Genomic DNA, 14,870 nt, shown 5'->3' on the forward strand with positions numbered 1-14,870 from the left:
ATTGGTACACACTGGTCCTTTAACACACTGGTCTTTTACTTTGAAAGCGGAAGTCCCCTCACCCTCAGTAACTTGACGCAGCTTCTGAAGTTTAACTTTTTATAAAATCAAGCTGTTTGTTATTAATTGAGCTCAGCTCGCTGGTTGGTGATATAAAGACGCTATAATAAATAATAAATTAGTATAAGTGTTTTAAAGTGTTGTTGAAGACGCGTTGTTGATGACGCGTCGCAGCAGACTGACGGACAGTTTGCTGATGTGGCACTGAGAGGCCCGCCTACTTCTGCTCTGACGTATTTCCGGGAGACAGCCTTCCTTCTTCCGGTACACGCAAACATGGCGCCCCCCATCCCGCTGCTAGCAGGTGGGTGATCTCAGGTTTATTTAAAGTGTTTAAAGTGTTTAGAGTGTTTAAAGTGTTTCATTCAACCGGTGACACCGACAGACGTGTTACCGGTTACCCTGCCGCCGGCCTCCGGGCTCCAGCGGGCTGTTAGAGAGCAGAGAGACTCACAGAGAGACTCGCACCAGACTCCGTTCACAATCTGCTTCATTCTGCTGCTGATGCGCGTTCACACGACTCACGCACGACCTCACAGAACACCACGCACTGCACTGGAACCACGACAACACGCACGTTCATTCGGCTTAAATCAAATCCACCAGTAACATACAGGCTTTTTAATTAAATTAAACTAATTCAAATTTACAACCAACAAGTCTCAGATCATTTAGATCACTGCATTAGAGCTCTCAGATCATTTAGATCACTGCATTAGAGCTCTCAGATCATTTAGATCACTGCATTAGAGCTCTCAGATCATTTAGATCACTGCATTAGAGCTCTCAGATCATTTAGATCACTGCATTAGAGCTCTCAGATCATTTAGATCACTGCTTTAGAGCTCTCAGATCATTTAGATCACTGCATTAGAGCTCTCAGATCACTGCATTAGAGCTCTCAGATCATTTAGATCACTGTATTAGAGCTCTCAGATCATTTAGATCACTGCATTAGAGCTCTCAGATCACTGCATTAGAGCTCTCAGATCATTTAGATCACTGTATTAGAGTTCACAGATCATTTAGATCACTGCTTTAGCGCTCCCAGATCATTTAGATCACTGCATTAGAGCTCTCAGATCATTTAGATCACTGCATTAGAGCTCACAGATCATTTAGATCACTGCATTAGAGCTCACAGATCATTTAGATCACTGCATTAGAGCTCACAGATCATTTAGATCACTGCATTAGAGCTCTCAGATCATTTAGATCACTGCATTAGAGCTCACAGATCATTTAGATCACTGCATTAGAGCTCTCAGATCATTTAGATCACTGCTTTAGAGCTCTCAGATCATTTAGATCACTGCTTTAGAGCTCACAGATCATTTAGATCACTGCATTAGAGTTCATAGATCATTTAGATCACTGCTTTAGAGCGCTCAGATCATTTAGATCACTGCATTAGAGCTCACAGATCATTTAGATCGCTGCATTAGAGCTCACAGATCATTTAGATCACTGCTTTAGAGCTCACAGATCATTTAGATCGCTGCATTAGAGCTCACAGATCATTTAGATCACTGCTTTAGAGCTCACAGATCATTTAGATCACTGCATTAGAGCTCACAGATCATTTAGATCACTGCATTAGAGCTCACAGATCATTTAGATCACTGCATTAGAGCTCTCAGATCATTTAGATCACTGCATTAGAGCTCTCAGATCATTTAGATCACTGCATTAGAGCTCACAGATCATTTAGATCACTGCATTAGAGCTCTCAGATCATTTAGATCACTGCTTTAGAGCGCTCAGATCATTTAGATCACTGCATTAGAGCGCTCAGATCATTTAGATCACTGCATTAGAGCTCACAGATCATTTAGATCGCTGCATTAGAGCTCACAGATCATTTAGATCACTGCTTTAGAGCTCACAGATCATTTAGATCGCTGCATTAGAGCTCACAGATCATTTAGATCGCTGCTTTAGAGCTCACAGATCATTTAGATCACTGCATTAGAGCTCACAGATCATTTAGATCACTGCATTAGAGCTCACAGATCATTTAGATCACTGCATTAGAGCTCACAGATCATTCAGATCACTGCTTTAGAGCTCACAGATCACTGCATTAGAGCTCACAGATCATTTAGATCACTGCTTTAGAGCTCACAGATCATTTAGATCACTGCATTAGAGCTCACAGATCATTTAGATCACTGCATTAGAGTTCATAGATCATTTAGATCACTGCTTTAGAGCTCACAGATCATTTAGATCACTGCATTAGAGCTCACAGATCATTTAGATCACTGCATTAGAGCTCACGATCATTTAGATCACTGCATTAGAGCTCACAAATCATTTTGATCACTGCTTTAGAGCTCACAGATCATTTAGATCACTGCATTAGAGCTCACGATCATTTAGATCACTGCATTAGAGCTCACAGATCATTTAGATCACTGCTTTAGAGCTCACAGATCACTGTATTAGAGTTCACAGATCATTTAGATCACTGCTTTAGAGCTCACAGATCATTTAGATCACTGCTTTAGAGCTCACAGATCATTTAGATCACTGCATTAGAGTTCATAGATCATTTAGATCACTGCATTAAAGTTCATAGATCATTTAGATCACTGCATTAGAGTTCATAGTTCACTGCATTAGAGTTCATAGTTCACTGCATTAGAGTTCATAGATCACTGCATTACAGTTCATAGATCACTGCATTACAGTTCATAGATCACTGCATTAGAGTTCATAGATCACTGCATTAGAGTTCATAGATCACTGCATTACAGTTCATAGATCACTGCATTAGAGTTCATAGATCACTGCATTAGAGTTCATAGATCACTGCATTACAGTTCATAGATCATTTAGATCACTGCATTACAGTTCATAGATCACTGCATTAGAGTTCATAGATCACTGCATTACAGTTCATAGATCATTTAGATCACTGCATTACAGTTCATAGATCACTGCATTACAGTTCATAGATCACTGCATTACAGTTCATAGATCATTTAGATCACTGCATTAGAGTTCATAGATCACTGCATTACAGTTCATAGATCACTGCATTAGAGTTCATAGATCACTGCATTAGAGTTCATAGATCACTGCATTAGAGTTAAAGACAAGAACAAATACAATATATACAATTATACATGAAAATAATAATACATTAAATGAAGGGCTATAGGGCTGTACCTGTAATTCATATTAATAATAATAATAATAATAATAAATTAAATGAAGGACTATAGGGCTGTACCTGTAATTCATATTATTATTAATAATAATAAATTAAATTAAGGGCTATAGGGCTGTACCTGTAATTCATATTAATAATAATAATAATAATAATAAATTAAATTAAGGACTATAGGGCTGTACCTGTAATTCATATTAATATTAATAATAATAAATTAAATTAAGGGCTATAGGGCTGTACCTGTAATTCATATTAATAATAATAATAATAAATTAAATTAAGGGCTATAGGGCTGTACCTGTAATTCATATTAATAATAATAATAATAATAATAATAAATTAAGGGCTATAGGGCTGTACCTGTAATTCATATTAATAATAATAATAATAATAATAAATTAAGGGCTATAGGGCTGTACCTGTAATTCATATTAATAATAATAATAATAATAATAATAAATTAAGGGCTGTACCTGTAATTCATATTAATATTAATAATAATAATAATAATAATAAATTAAGGGCTATAGGGCTGTACCTGTAATTCATATTAATAATAATAATAATAATAATATTAATAATAATAATAAATTAAGGGCTATAGGGCTGTACCTGTAATTCATATTCTTCTATTATACTAAGAAGTTTCAATGCATGTTGTTTTTCATGACTTTAAGGGCTTTTATGTCAGAAAGAAACTCAGAATGAAACACATTAAACCAGGTTTACCTTTCATATACTTGGATTTGTGCAAATACAATTTTCCAAGAATGAGAATGTCAGCAGAAAGTCCTCTTTGTTATTGTCCATCAACACCGTAAACACCATAAACAACATAAACACCGTAAACACGTAAAAACATAAACACCGTAAACAACATAAACACCGTAAACAACGTAAAAAACGTAAACACCGTAAACACCGTAAACACCATAAACAACATAAACACCGTAAACACCGTAAACAACATAAACACCGTAAACAACGTAAAAAACGTAAACACCGTAAACACCGTAAACACCATAAACAACATAAACACCGTAAACACCATAAACAACATAAACACCGTAAACAACGTAAACAACGTAAAAAACGTAAACACCGTAAACAACGTAAACAACGTAAACACCGTAAACACCATAAACAACATAAACACCGTAAACAACATAAACACCGTAAACAACGTAAACAACGTAAAAAACGTAAACACCGTAAACAACGTAAACACCATAAACAACGTAAACACCGTAAACAACGTAAACACCATAAACAACATAAACACCGTAAACAACATAAACACCGTAAACAATGTCGTTTAGAGAGAAGTCCTCCAGATGAGAAACTTTAGATTAGGTCAGTCATGTATATATGTATATGTATATCATGTATATATGAAGCCATGAAGCTCCAGAATACAATGACAACATAAATGATCAGTAGTTTCAGAATCATCACAAAATACACAGTTATTGGTTTCAATTCCAAATCGTTGTCGCAACAAATCACTGGATGGATATATATCGATATCTATATCTATATCTATATCTATCTATATAAATATAAATATAAATAGATATAGATATAGATATAATACACTCCGTTTAATATGTTAAAATGGATTTCTTTTGCTTTGGGAGTTCTGGGGGATTTTAAGATATGTAGTTGGTAACGTGAAGAGTTTCTTTCTGATAGATTTGTGTAATTGAGATTCTGTAGGATACTATAGGGATAGATACTATACTATACTATACTATACTATACTATACTATACTATATTATACTATACTATACTATATTATACTATACTATACTATACTATATTATACTATACTATACTATATTATACTATATTATACTATATTATACTATATTATACTATACTATACTATACTATACTATATTATACTATACTATACTATATTATACTATACTATACTATATTATACTATATTATACTATATTATACTATACTATACTATATTATACTATACTATACTATACTATACTATACTATATTATACTATACTATACTATATTATACTATACTATATTATACTATACTATACTATACTATATTATACTATACTATACTATACTATATTATACTATACTATACTATACTATACTATATTATACTATACTATACTATACTATACTATATTATACTATATTATACTATACTATACTATACTATACTATATTATACTATACTATACTATACCTATCTATATAGGTATAGTATTATACTATACTATACTATACTATATTATACTATATTATACTATACTATACTATACTATACTATATTATACTATACTATACTATACTATACTATATTATACTATACTATACTATACTATACTATATTATACTATATTATACTATACTATACTATACTATATTATACTATATTATACTATACTATACTATACTATACTATATTATACTATACTATATTATACTATACTATATTATACTATATTATACTATATGATACTATATTATACTATACTATACTATACTATATTATACTATATTATACTATACTATACTATACTATATTATACTATACTATACTATATGATACTATATTATACTATATTATACTATACTATACTATACTATATTATACTATACTATATTATACTATACTATATTATACTATACTATACTATACTATACTATATTATACTATACTATACTATATTATACTATACTATACTATACTATACTATATTATACTATACTATACTATATGATACTATATTATACTATACTATACTATACTATACTATACTATATTATACTATACTATACTATATTATACTATACTATATTATACTATATTATACTATACTATATTATACTATACTATATTATACTATACTATATTATACTATACTATACTATATTATACTATACTATACTATATTATACTATACTATACTATATTATACTATATTATACTATACTATATTATACTATACTATATTATACTATACTATATTATACTATACTATACTATACTATACTATATTATACTATACTATACTATATTATACTATACTATACTATATTATACTATATTATACTATACTATACTATATTATACTATACTATACTATACTATATTATACTATATTATACTATACTATACTATACTATACTATATTATACTATATTATACTATACTATACTATACTATACTATATTATACTATACTATATTATACTATACTATACTATATTATACTATATTATACTATATGATACTATATTATACTATACTATACTATACTATATTATACTATACTATACTATATGATACTATATTATACTATACTATACTATACTATATTATACTATACTATACTATATGATACTATATTATGCTATACTATACTATACTATACTATACTATATTATACTATACTATACTATATTATACTATACTATACTATATTATACTATATTATACTATACTATATTATACTATACTATATTATACTATACTATATTATATTATACTATACTATACTATATTATACTATATTATACTATATTATACTATACTATACTATATTATACTATACTATACTATATTATACTATATTATACTATACTATATTATACTATACTATATTATACTATACTATATTATACTATATTATACTATACTATACTATACTATATTATACTATATTATACTATACTATACTATATTATACTATACTATATTATACTATACTATACTATATTATACTATATTATACTATACTATATTATATTATACTATATTATACTATACTATATTATACTATATTATACTATACTATACTATATTATACTATACTATATTATACTATACTATATTATACTATACTATACTATATTATACTATATTATACTATACTATATTATACTATATTATACTATACTATACTATATTATACTATACTATATTATACTATACTATACTATACTATATTATACTATACTATATTATACTATACTATACTATATTATACTATACTATATTATACTATACTATACTATATTATACTATACCATATTATACTATATTATACTATACTATACTATATTATACTATACTATATTATACTATACTATACTATACTATATTATACTATATTATACTATACTATATTATACTATACTATACTATATTATACTATACTATACTATATTATACTATACTATATTATACTATACTATACTATATTATACTATACTATATTATACTATACTATATTATACTATACTATATTATACTATATTATATTATACTATACTATATTATACTATACTATACAATACTATATTATACTATACTATATTATAATATATTATACTATACTATATTATACTATACTATATTATACTATACTATACTATATTATACTATACTATATTATACTATATTATACTATACTATACTATATTATACTATACTATATTATACTATACTATATTATACTATATTATACTATACTATATTATACTATACTATATTATACTATACTATACTCTATTATACTATACTATACTATACTATATTATACTATATTATACTATATTATATTATACTATACTATATTATACTATACTATACTATATTATACTATATTATACTATATTATACTATACTATACTATATTATACTATACTATACTATATTATACTATACTATACTATATTATACTATACTATATTATACTATATTATATTATACTATATTATACTATACTATATTATACTATACTATATTATACTATACTATACTATACTATACTATACTATACTATATTATACTATACTATACTATATTATACTATACTATATTATACTATATTATACTATACTATATTATACTATACTATATTATACTATACTATACTATACTATACTATACTATATTATACTATACTATACTATATTATACTATACTATATTATACTATATTATACTATACTATATTATACTATACTATATTATACTATACTATACTATATTATACTATACTATACTATATTATACTATACTATATTATACTATATTATACTATACTATATTATACTATACTATATTATACTATACTATACTATAGGGTATGAGATGTGATTAAACAGATTTCTAATTGTTTTGTAAATTTTGATTTCACTAAAGTCACTGAAGTCACTAAAGTCCCAGCCACCCACTGGAGGTTGTGGGAGACGAGGTGTGATAGGAGACGAGGTGTGATAGTAGACGAGGTATGATAGGAGACGAGGTGTGATACGAGGTATGATAGGAGACGAAGTGTGATAGGAGACGAGGTGTGTCAGGAGATGAAGTGTGACAGGAGACGAGGTGTGAAAGGAGACGAGGTGTGACAGGAGACGAGGTGTGATAGGAGACGAGCTGTGATACGAGTTGTGATAGGAGACGAGGTGTGATAGGCGACGAGGTGTGACAGGAGACGAGCTGTGATACGAGGTGTGATAGGAGACGAGGTGTGAAAGGAGACGAGGTGTGAAAGGAGACGAGGTGTGAAAGGAGACGAGGTGTGATAGGAGACACGGTGTGAAAGGAGACGAGATATGACAGGAGACGAGGTGTGACAGGAGACGAGGTGTGACAGGAGACGAGGTGTGAAAGGATACGAGGTGTGACAGGAGACGAGGTGTGAAAGGAGACGAGGTGTGACAGGAGACGAGGTGTGAAAGGAGACGAGCTGTGATACGAGGTGTGATAGGAGACAAGGTTTGATAGGAGACGAGGTGTGATAGGAGACAAGCTGTGATACGAGGTGTGATAGGAGACGAGGTGTGATAGGAGACGAGGTGTGATAGGAGACTAGGTGTGACAGGAGACGAAGTGTGACAGGAGACGAGGTGTGAAAGGAGACGAGGTGTGACAGAAGACGAGGTGTGACAGGAGACGAGCTGTGATACGAGGTGTGATAGGAGACGAGGTGTGATAGGAGACGAGGTGTGAAAGGAGACGAGGTGTGATAGGAGACGAGGTGTGACAGGAGACGAGGTGTGAAAGGAGACGAGGTGTGATAGGAGACGAGCTGTGATACGAGGTGTGATAGGAGACGAGCTGTGATACGAGGTGTGATAGGATACGAGGTGTGATAGGAGACGAGGTGTGATAGGAGACGAGCTGTGATACGAGGTGTGATAGGATAGGAGGTGTGATAGGAGACGAGCTGTGATACGAGGTGTGATAGGATACGAGGTGTGATAGGATACGAGGTGTGATAGGAGACGAGCTGTGATACGAGGTGTGATAGGATACGAGGTGTGATAGGATAGGAGGTGTGATAGGAGACGAGGTGTGATAGGAGACGAGGTGTGACAGGAGACGAGCTGTGATACGAGGTGTGATAGGATACGAGCTGTGATACGAGGTGTGATAGGATACGAGGTGTGATAGGAGACGAGCTGTGATACGAGGTGTGATAGGATACGAGGTGTGTTAGGATACGAGGTGTGATAGGAGACGAGCTGTGATACGAGGTGTGATAGGATACGAGGTGTGATAGGATACGAGGTGTGATAGGAGACGAGGTGTGATAGGAGACGAGGTGTGATAGGAGACGAGGTGTGATAGGCGACGAGGTGTGACAGGAGACGAGGTGTGACAGGAGACGAGCTGTGATACGAGGTGTGATAGGAGACGAGGTGTGATAGGAGACGAGGTGTGAAAGGAGACGAGGTGTGAAAGGAGACGAGGTGTGATAGGAGACACGGTGTGAAAGGAGACGAGATATGACAGGAGACGAGGTGTGACAGGAGACGAGGTGTGACAGGAGACGAGGTGTGAAAGGAGACGAGGTGTGACAGGAGACGAGGTGTGAAAGGAGACGAGCTGTGATACGAGGTGTGATAGGAGACAAGGTTTGATAGGAGACGAGGTGTGATAGGAGACGAGCTGTGATACGAGGTGTGATAGGAGACGAGGTGTGATAGGAGACTAGGTGTGACAGGAGACGAAGTATGACAGGAGACGAGGTGTGAAAGGAGACGAGGTGTGACAGGAGACGAGGTGTGACAGAAGACGAGGTGTGACAGGAGACGAGCTGTGATACGAGGTGTGATAGGAGACGAGGTGTGATAGGAGATTAGGTGTGAAAGGAGACGAGGTGTGATAGGAGACGAGGTGTGACAGGAGACGAGGTGTGAAAGGAGACGAGGTGTGATAGGAGACGAGCTGTGATACGAGGTGTGATAGGAGACGAGCTGTGATACGAGGTGTGATAGGATACGAGGTGTGATAGGAGACGAGCTGTGATACGAGGTGTGATAGGATACGAGGTGTGATAGGATAGGAGGTGTGATAGGAGACGAGCTGTGATACGAGGTGTGATAGGATACGAGGTGTGATAGGATACGAGGTGTGATAGGAGACGAGCTGTGATACGAGGTGTGATAGGATACGAGGTGTGATAGGAGACGAGGTGTGATAGGAGACGAGCTGTGATACGAGGTGTGATAGGATACGAGGTGTGATAGGAGACGAGCTGTGATACGAGATGTGATAGGAGACGAGGTGTGATAGGAGACGAGCCGTGATACGAGGTGTGATAGGAGATGAGCCGTGATACGAGGTGTGATAGGATACGAGGTGTGATATGATGAGGTGTGATAGGAGACGAGGTGTGATAGGATACGAGGTGTGATAGGAGACGAGCTGTGATAGGAGACGAGGTGTGATAGGAGACGAGGTGTGATAGGAGGTGTGATAGGAGACGAGGTGTGATAGGAGACGAGGTGTGAAAGGAGACGAGGTGTGATACGAGGTGTGATAGGAGACGAGGTGTGATAGGAGACGAGGTGTGAAAGGAGACGAGGTTTGATAGGAGACGAGGTGTGACAGGAGACGAGGTGTGAAAGGAGACGAGGTGTGATAGGAGACGAGCTGTGATACGAGGTGTGATAGGAGACGAGCTGTGATACGAGGTGTGATAGGATACGAGGTGTGATAGGAGACGAGGTGTGATAGGAGACGAGCTGTGATACGAGGTGTGATAGGATACGAGGTGTGATAGGATAGGAGGTGTGATAGGAGACGAGCTGTGATAGGAGACGAGCTGTGATACGAGGTGTGATAGGATACGAGGTGTGTTAGGATACGAGGTGTGATAGGAGACGAGCTGTGATACGAGGTGTGATAGGATACGAGGTGTGATAGGATACAAGGTGTGATAGGAGACGAGGTGTGATAGGAGACGAGCTGTGATACGAGATGTGATAGGAGACGAGGTGTGATAGGAGACGAGCCGTGATACGAGGTGTGATAGGAGACGAGCCGTGATACGAGGTGTGATAGGAGATGAGCCGTGATACGAGGTGTGATAGGAGACGAGCCGTGATACGAGGTGTGATAGGAGATGAGCCGTGATACGAGGTGTGATAGGATACGAGGTGTGATATGATGAGGTGTGATAGGAGACGAGGTGTGATAGGATACGAGGTGTGATAGGAGACGAGCTGTGATAGGAGACGAGGTGTGATAGGAGACGAGGTGTGATAGGAGGTGTGATAGGAGACGAGGTGTGATAGGAGACGAGGTGTGATAGGAGGTGTGATAGGAGACGAGGTGTGATAGGAGACGAGGTGTGATAGGAGGTGTGATAGGAGACTAGGTGTGATAGAATACTAGGTGTGATAGGAGACGAGGTGTGATAGGAGACAAGGTGTGATAGGAGACGAGGTGTGATAGGATACGAGGTGTGATAGGATACGAGGTGTGATAGGAGACGAGCTGTGATAGGAGACGAGGTGTGATAGGAGACGAGGTGTGATAGGATACGAGGTGTGATAGGAGACGAGGTGTGATAGGAGACGAGGTGTGATAGGAGACTAGGTGTGATAGGAGAAGAGGTGTGATAGGAGACGAGGTGTGATAGGATACGAGGTGTGATAGGATACGAGGTGTGATAGGAGACGAGCTGTGATAGGAGACGAGGTGTGATAGGATACGAGGTGTGATAGGAGACGAGGTGTGATAGGAGACGAGGTGTGATAGGATACGAGGTGTGATAGGAGACGAGGTGTGATAGGAGACGAGGTGTGATAGGATACGAGGTGTGATAGGAGACGAGGTGTGATAGGAGGAGGATTTGTTAACATTCCTTGGGTAACAATCCAGTCTGTTAACGGTCATCCTGTCAGTCTGCATCTGGCGGTCCGCTCTCTAATATCACCGACTCTCAGCACGCTGGAACTAAGTGCATCTACTCAAGTACATCTACTCAAGTACATCTACTCAAGTACTTCTACTCAAGTACTTCTACTCAAGTACATCTACTCAAGTACATCTACTCAAGTACTTCTACTCAAGTACATCTACTCAAGTACATCTACTCAAGTACTTCTACTCAAGTACATCTACTCAAGTACATCTACTCAAGTACTTCTACTTGAGTACATCTACTCAAGTAGATGTACTCAAGTACATCTACTCAAGTACATCTACTCAAGTACATCTACTCAAGTACTTCTACTCAAGTACATCTACTCAAGTACTTCTACTCAAGTACATCTACTCAAGTACTTCTACTCGAGTACATCTACTCAAGTACATCTACTCAAGTACTTCTACTCGAGTACATCTACTCAAGTAGATGTACTCAAGTACATCTACTCAAGTACATCTACTCAAGTACATCTACTCAAGTACTTCTACTCAAGTACATCTACTCAAGTACTTCTACTCAAGTACTTCTACTCGAGTACATCTACTCAAGTACATCTACTCAAGTACTTCTACTCGAGTACATCTACTCAAGTACATCTACTCAAGTACTTCTACTTGAGTACATCTACTCAAGTAGATGTACTCAAGTACATCTACTCAAGTACTTCTACTCGAGTACATCTACTCAAGTACTTCTACTCGAGTACATCTACTCAAGTACTTCTACTCGAGTACATCTACTCAAGTACTTCTACTCGAGTACATCTACTCAAGTACATCTACTCAAGTACATCTACTCAAGTACATCTACTCAAGTACTTCTACTTGAGTACATCTACTCAAGTAGATGTACTCAAGTACATCTACTCAAGTACATCTACTCAAGTACATCTACTCAAGTACTTCTACTCAAGTACTTCTACTCAAGTACATCTACTCAAGTACTTCTACTCAAGTACATCTACTCAAGTACTTCTACTCAAGTACATCTACTCAAGTACATCTACTCAAGTACTTCTACTTGAGTACATCTACTCAAGTAGATGTACTCAAGTACATCTACTCAAGTACATCTACTCAAGTACTTCTACTCAAGTACTTCTACTCAAGTACATCTACTCAAGTACTTCTACTCGAGTACATCTACTCAAGTACTTCTACTCGAGTACATCTACTCAAGTACATCTACTCAAGTACTTCTACTCGAGTACATCTACTCAAGTAGATGTACTCAAGTACATCTACTCAAGTACATCTACTCAAGTACATCTACTCAAGTACATCTACTCAAGTACATCTACTCAAGTACTTCTACTCAAGTACATCTACTCAAGTACTTCTACTCGAGTACATCTACTCAAGTACATCTACTCAAGTACTTCTACTCAAGTACATCTACTCAAGTACTTCTACTCGAGTACATCTACTCAAGTACATCTACTCAAGTACTTCTACTCAAGTACATCTACTCAAGTACTTCTACTCAAGTACATCTACTCAAGTACATCTACTCAAGTACATCTACTCAAGTACTTCTACTCAAGTACATCTACTCAAGTACTTCTACTCAAGTACATCTACTGAAGTACTTCTACTCGAGTACATCTACTCAAGTACTTCTACTCGAGTACATCTACTCAAGTAGATGTACTCAAGTACATCTACTCAAGTACTTCTACTCAAGTACATCTACTCAAGTACATCTACTCAAGTACATCTACTCAAGTACTTCTACTCAAGTACATCTACTCAAGTACATCTACTCAAGTACTTCTACTCAAGTACATCTACTCAAGTACTTCTACTCGAGTACATCTACTCAAGTACATCTACTCAAGTACTTCTACTCAAGTACATCTACTCAAGTACTTCTACTCAAGTACTTCTACTCAAGTACATCTACTCAAGTACTTCTACTCGAGTACATCTACTCAAGTACATCTACTCAAGTACATCTACTCAAGTACATCTACTCAAGTACATCTACTGAAGTACTTCTACTCAAGTACATCTACTCAAGTACTTCTACTCGAGTACATCTACTCAAGTACATCTACTCAAGTACATCTACTCAAGTACATCTACTCAAGTACATCTACTGAAGTACTTCTACTCGAGTACATCTACTCAAGTACTTCTACTCGAGTACATCTACTCAAGTACTTCTACTCAAGTACTTCTACTCGAGTACATCTACTCAAGTAGATGTACTCAAGTACATCTACTCAAGTACTTCTACTCAAGTAGATCTACTCAAGTACTGTTCTTAAGTAGAAGTCTGAGGTACTTGTAGTTTCCATGTTGTACTTCTCCTCCAGGGTCCAGTTTTGACACATCTCAGTCAATACTGTACCTTTTACTCCACTACCAGTATTTAATAACTTTAACAGATTATTAAAACAAAGTGATGAACACATTAATGTAGC

General features: G+C 35.2%; 1 protein-coding gene across 2 annotated transcripts in view; it reads left to right on the forward strand.

Moving 5' to 3' along the window:
• The first annotated feature begins 247 nt into the window (after positions 1-247).
• eif2a (eukaryotic translation initiation factor 2A) overlaps positions 248-14,870 on the forward strand; it is a 25,435-nt gene continuing 10,812 nt past the window's right edge. Inside the window, exon 1 of one of the 2 annotated variants that reach the window (XR_012593174.1) lies at positions 248-364. Coding sequence is in view for 1 of the 2 variants with exons in the window: in XM_074628584.1 (XP_074484685.1) it covers positions 337-364 (28 nt within the window). In the remaining variant the exon portion in view is untranslated. The remainder of the gene's footprint in view (positions 365-14,870) is intronic. The other variant, XM_074628584.1, reaches the window with a different exon arrangement.

The sequence above is a fragment of the Sebastes fasciatus genome, unplaced genomic scaffold (genome assembly GCF_043250625.1).
Source record: "Sebastes fasciatus isolate fSebFas1 unplaced genomic scaffold, fSebFas1.pri Scaffold_56, whole genome shotgun sequence".
In the NCBI taxonomy this organism is placed as follows: domain Eukaryota; kingdom Metazoa; phylum Chordata; class Actinopteri; order Perciformes; family Sebastidae; genus Sebastes; species Sebastes fasciatus.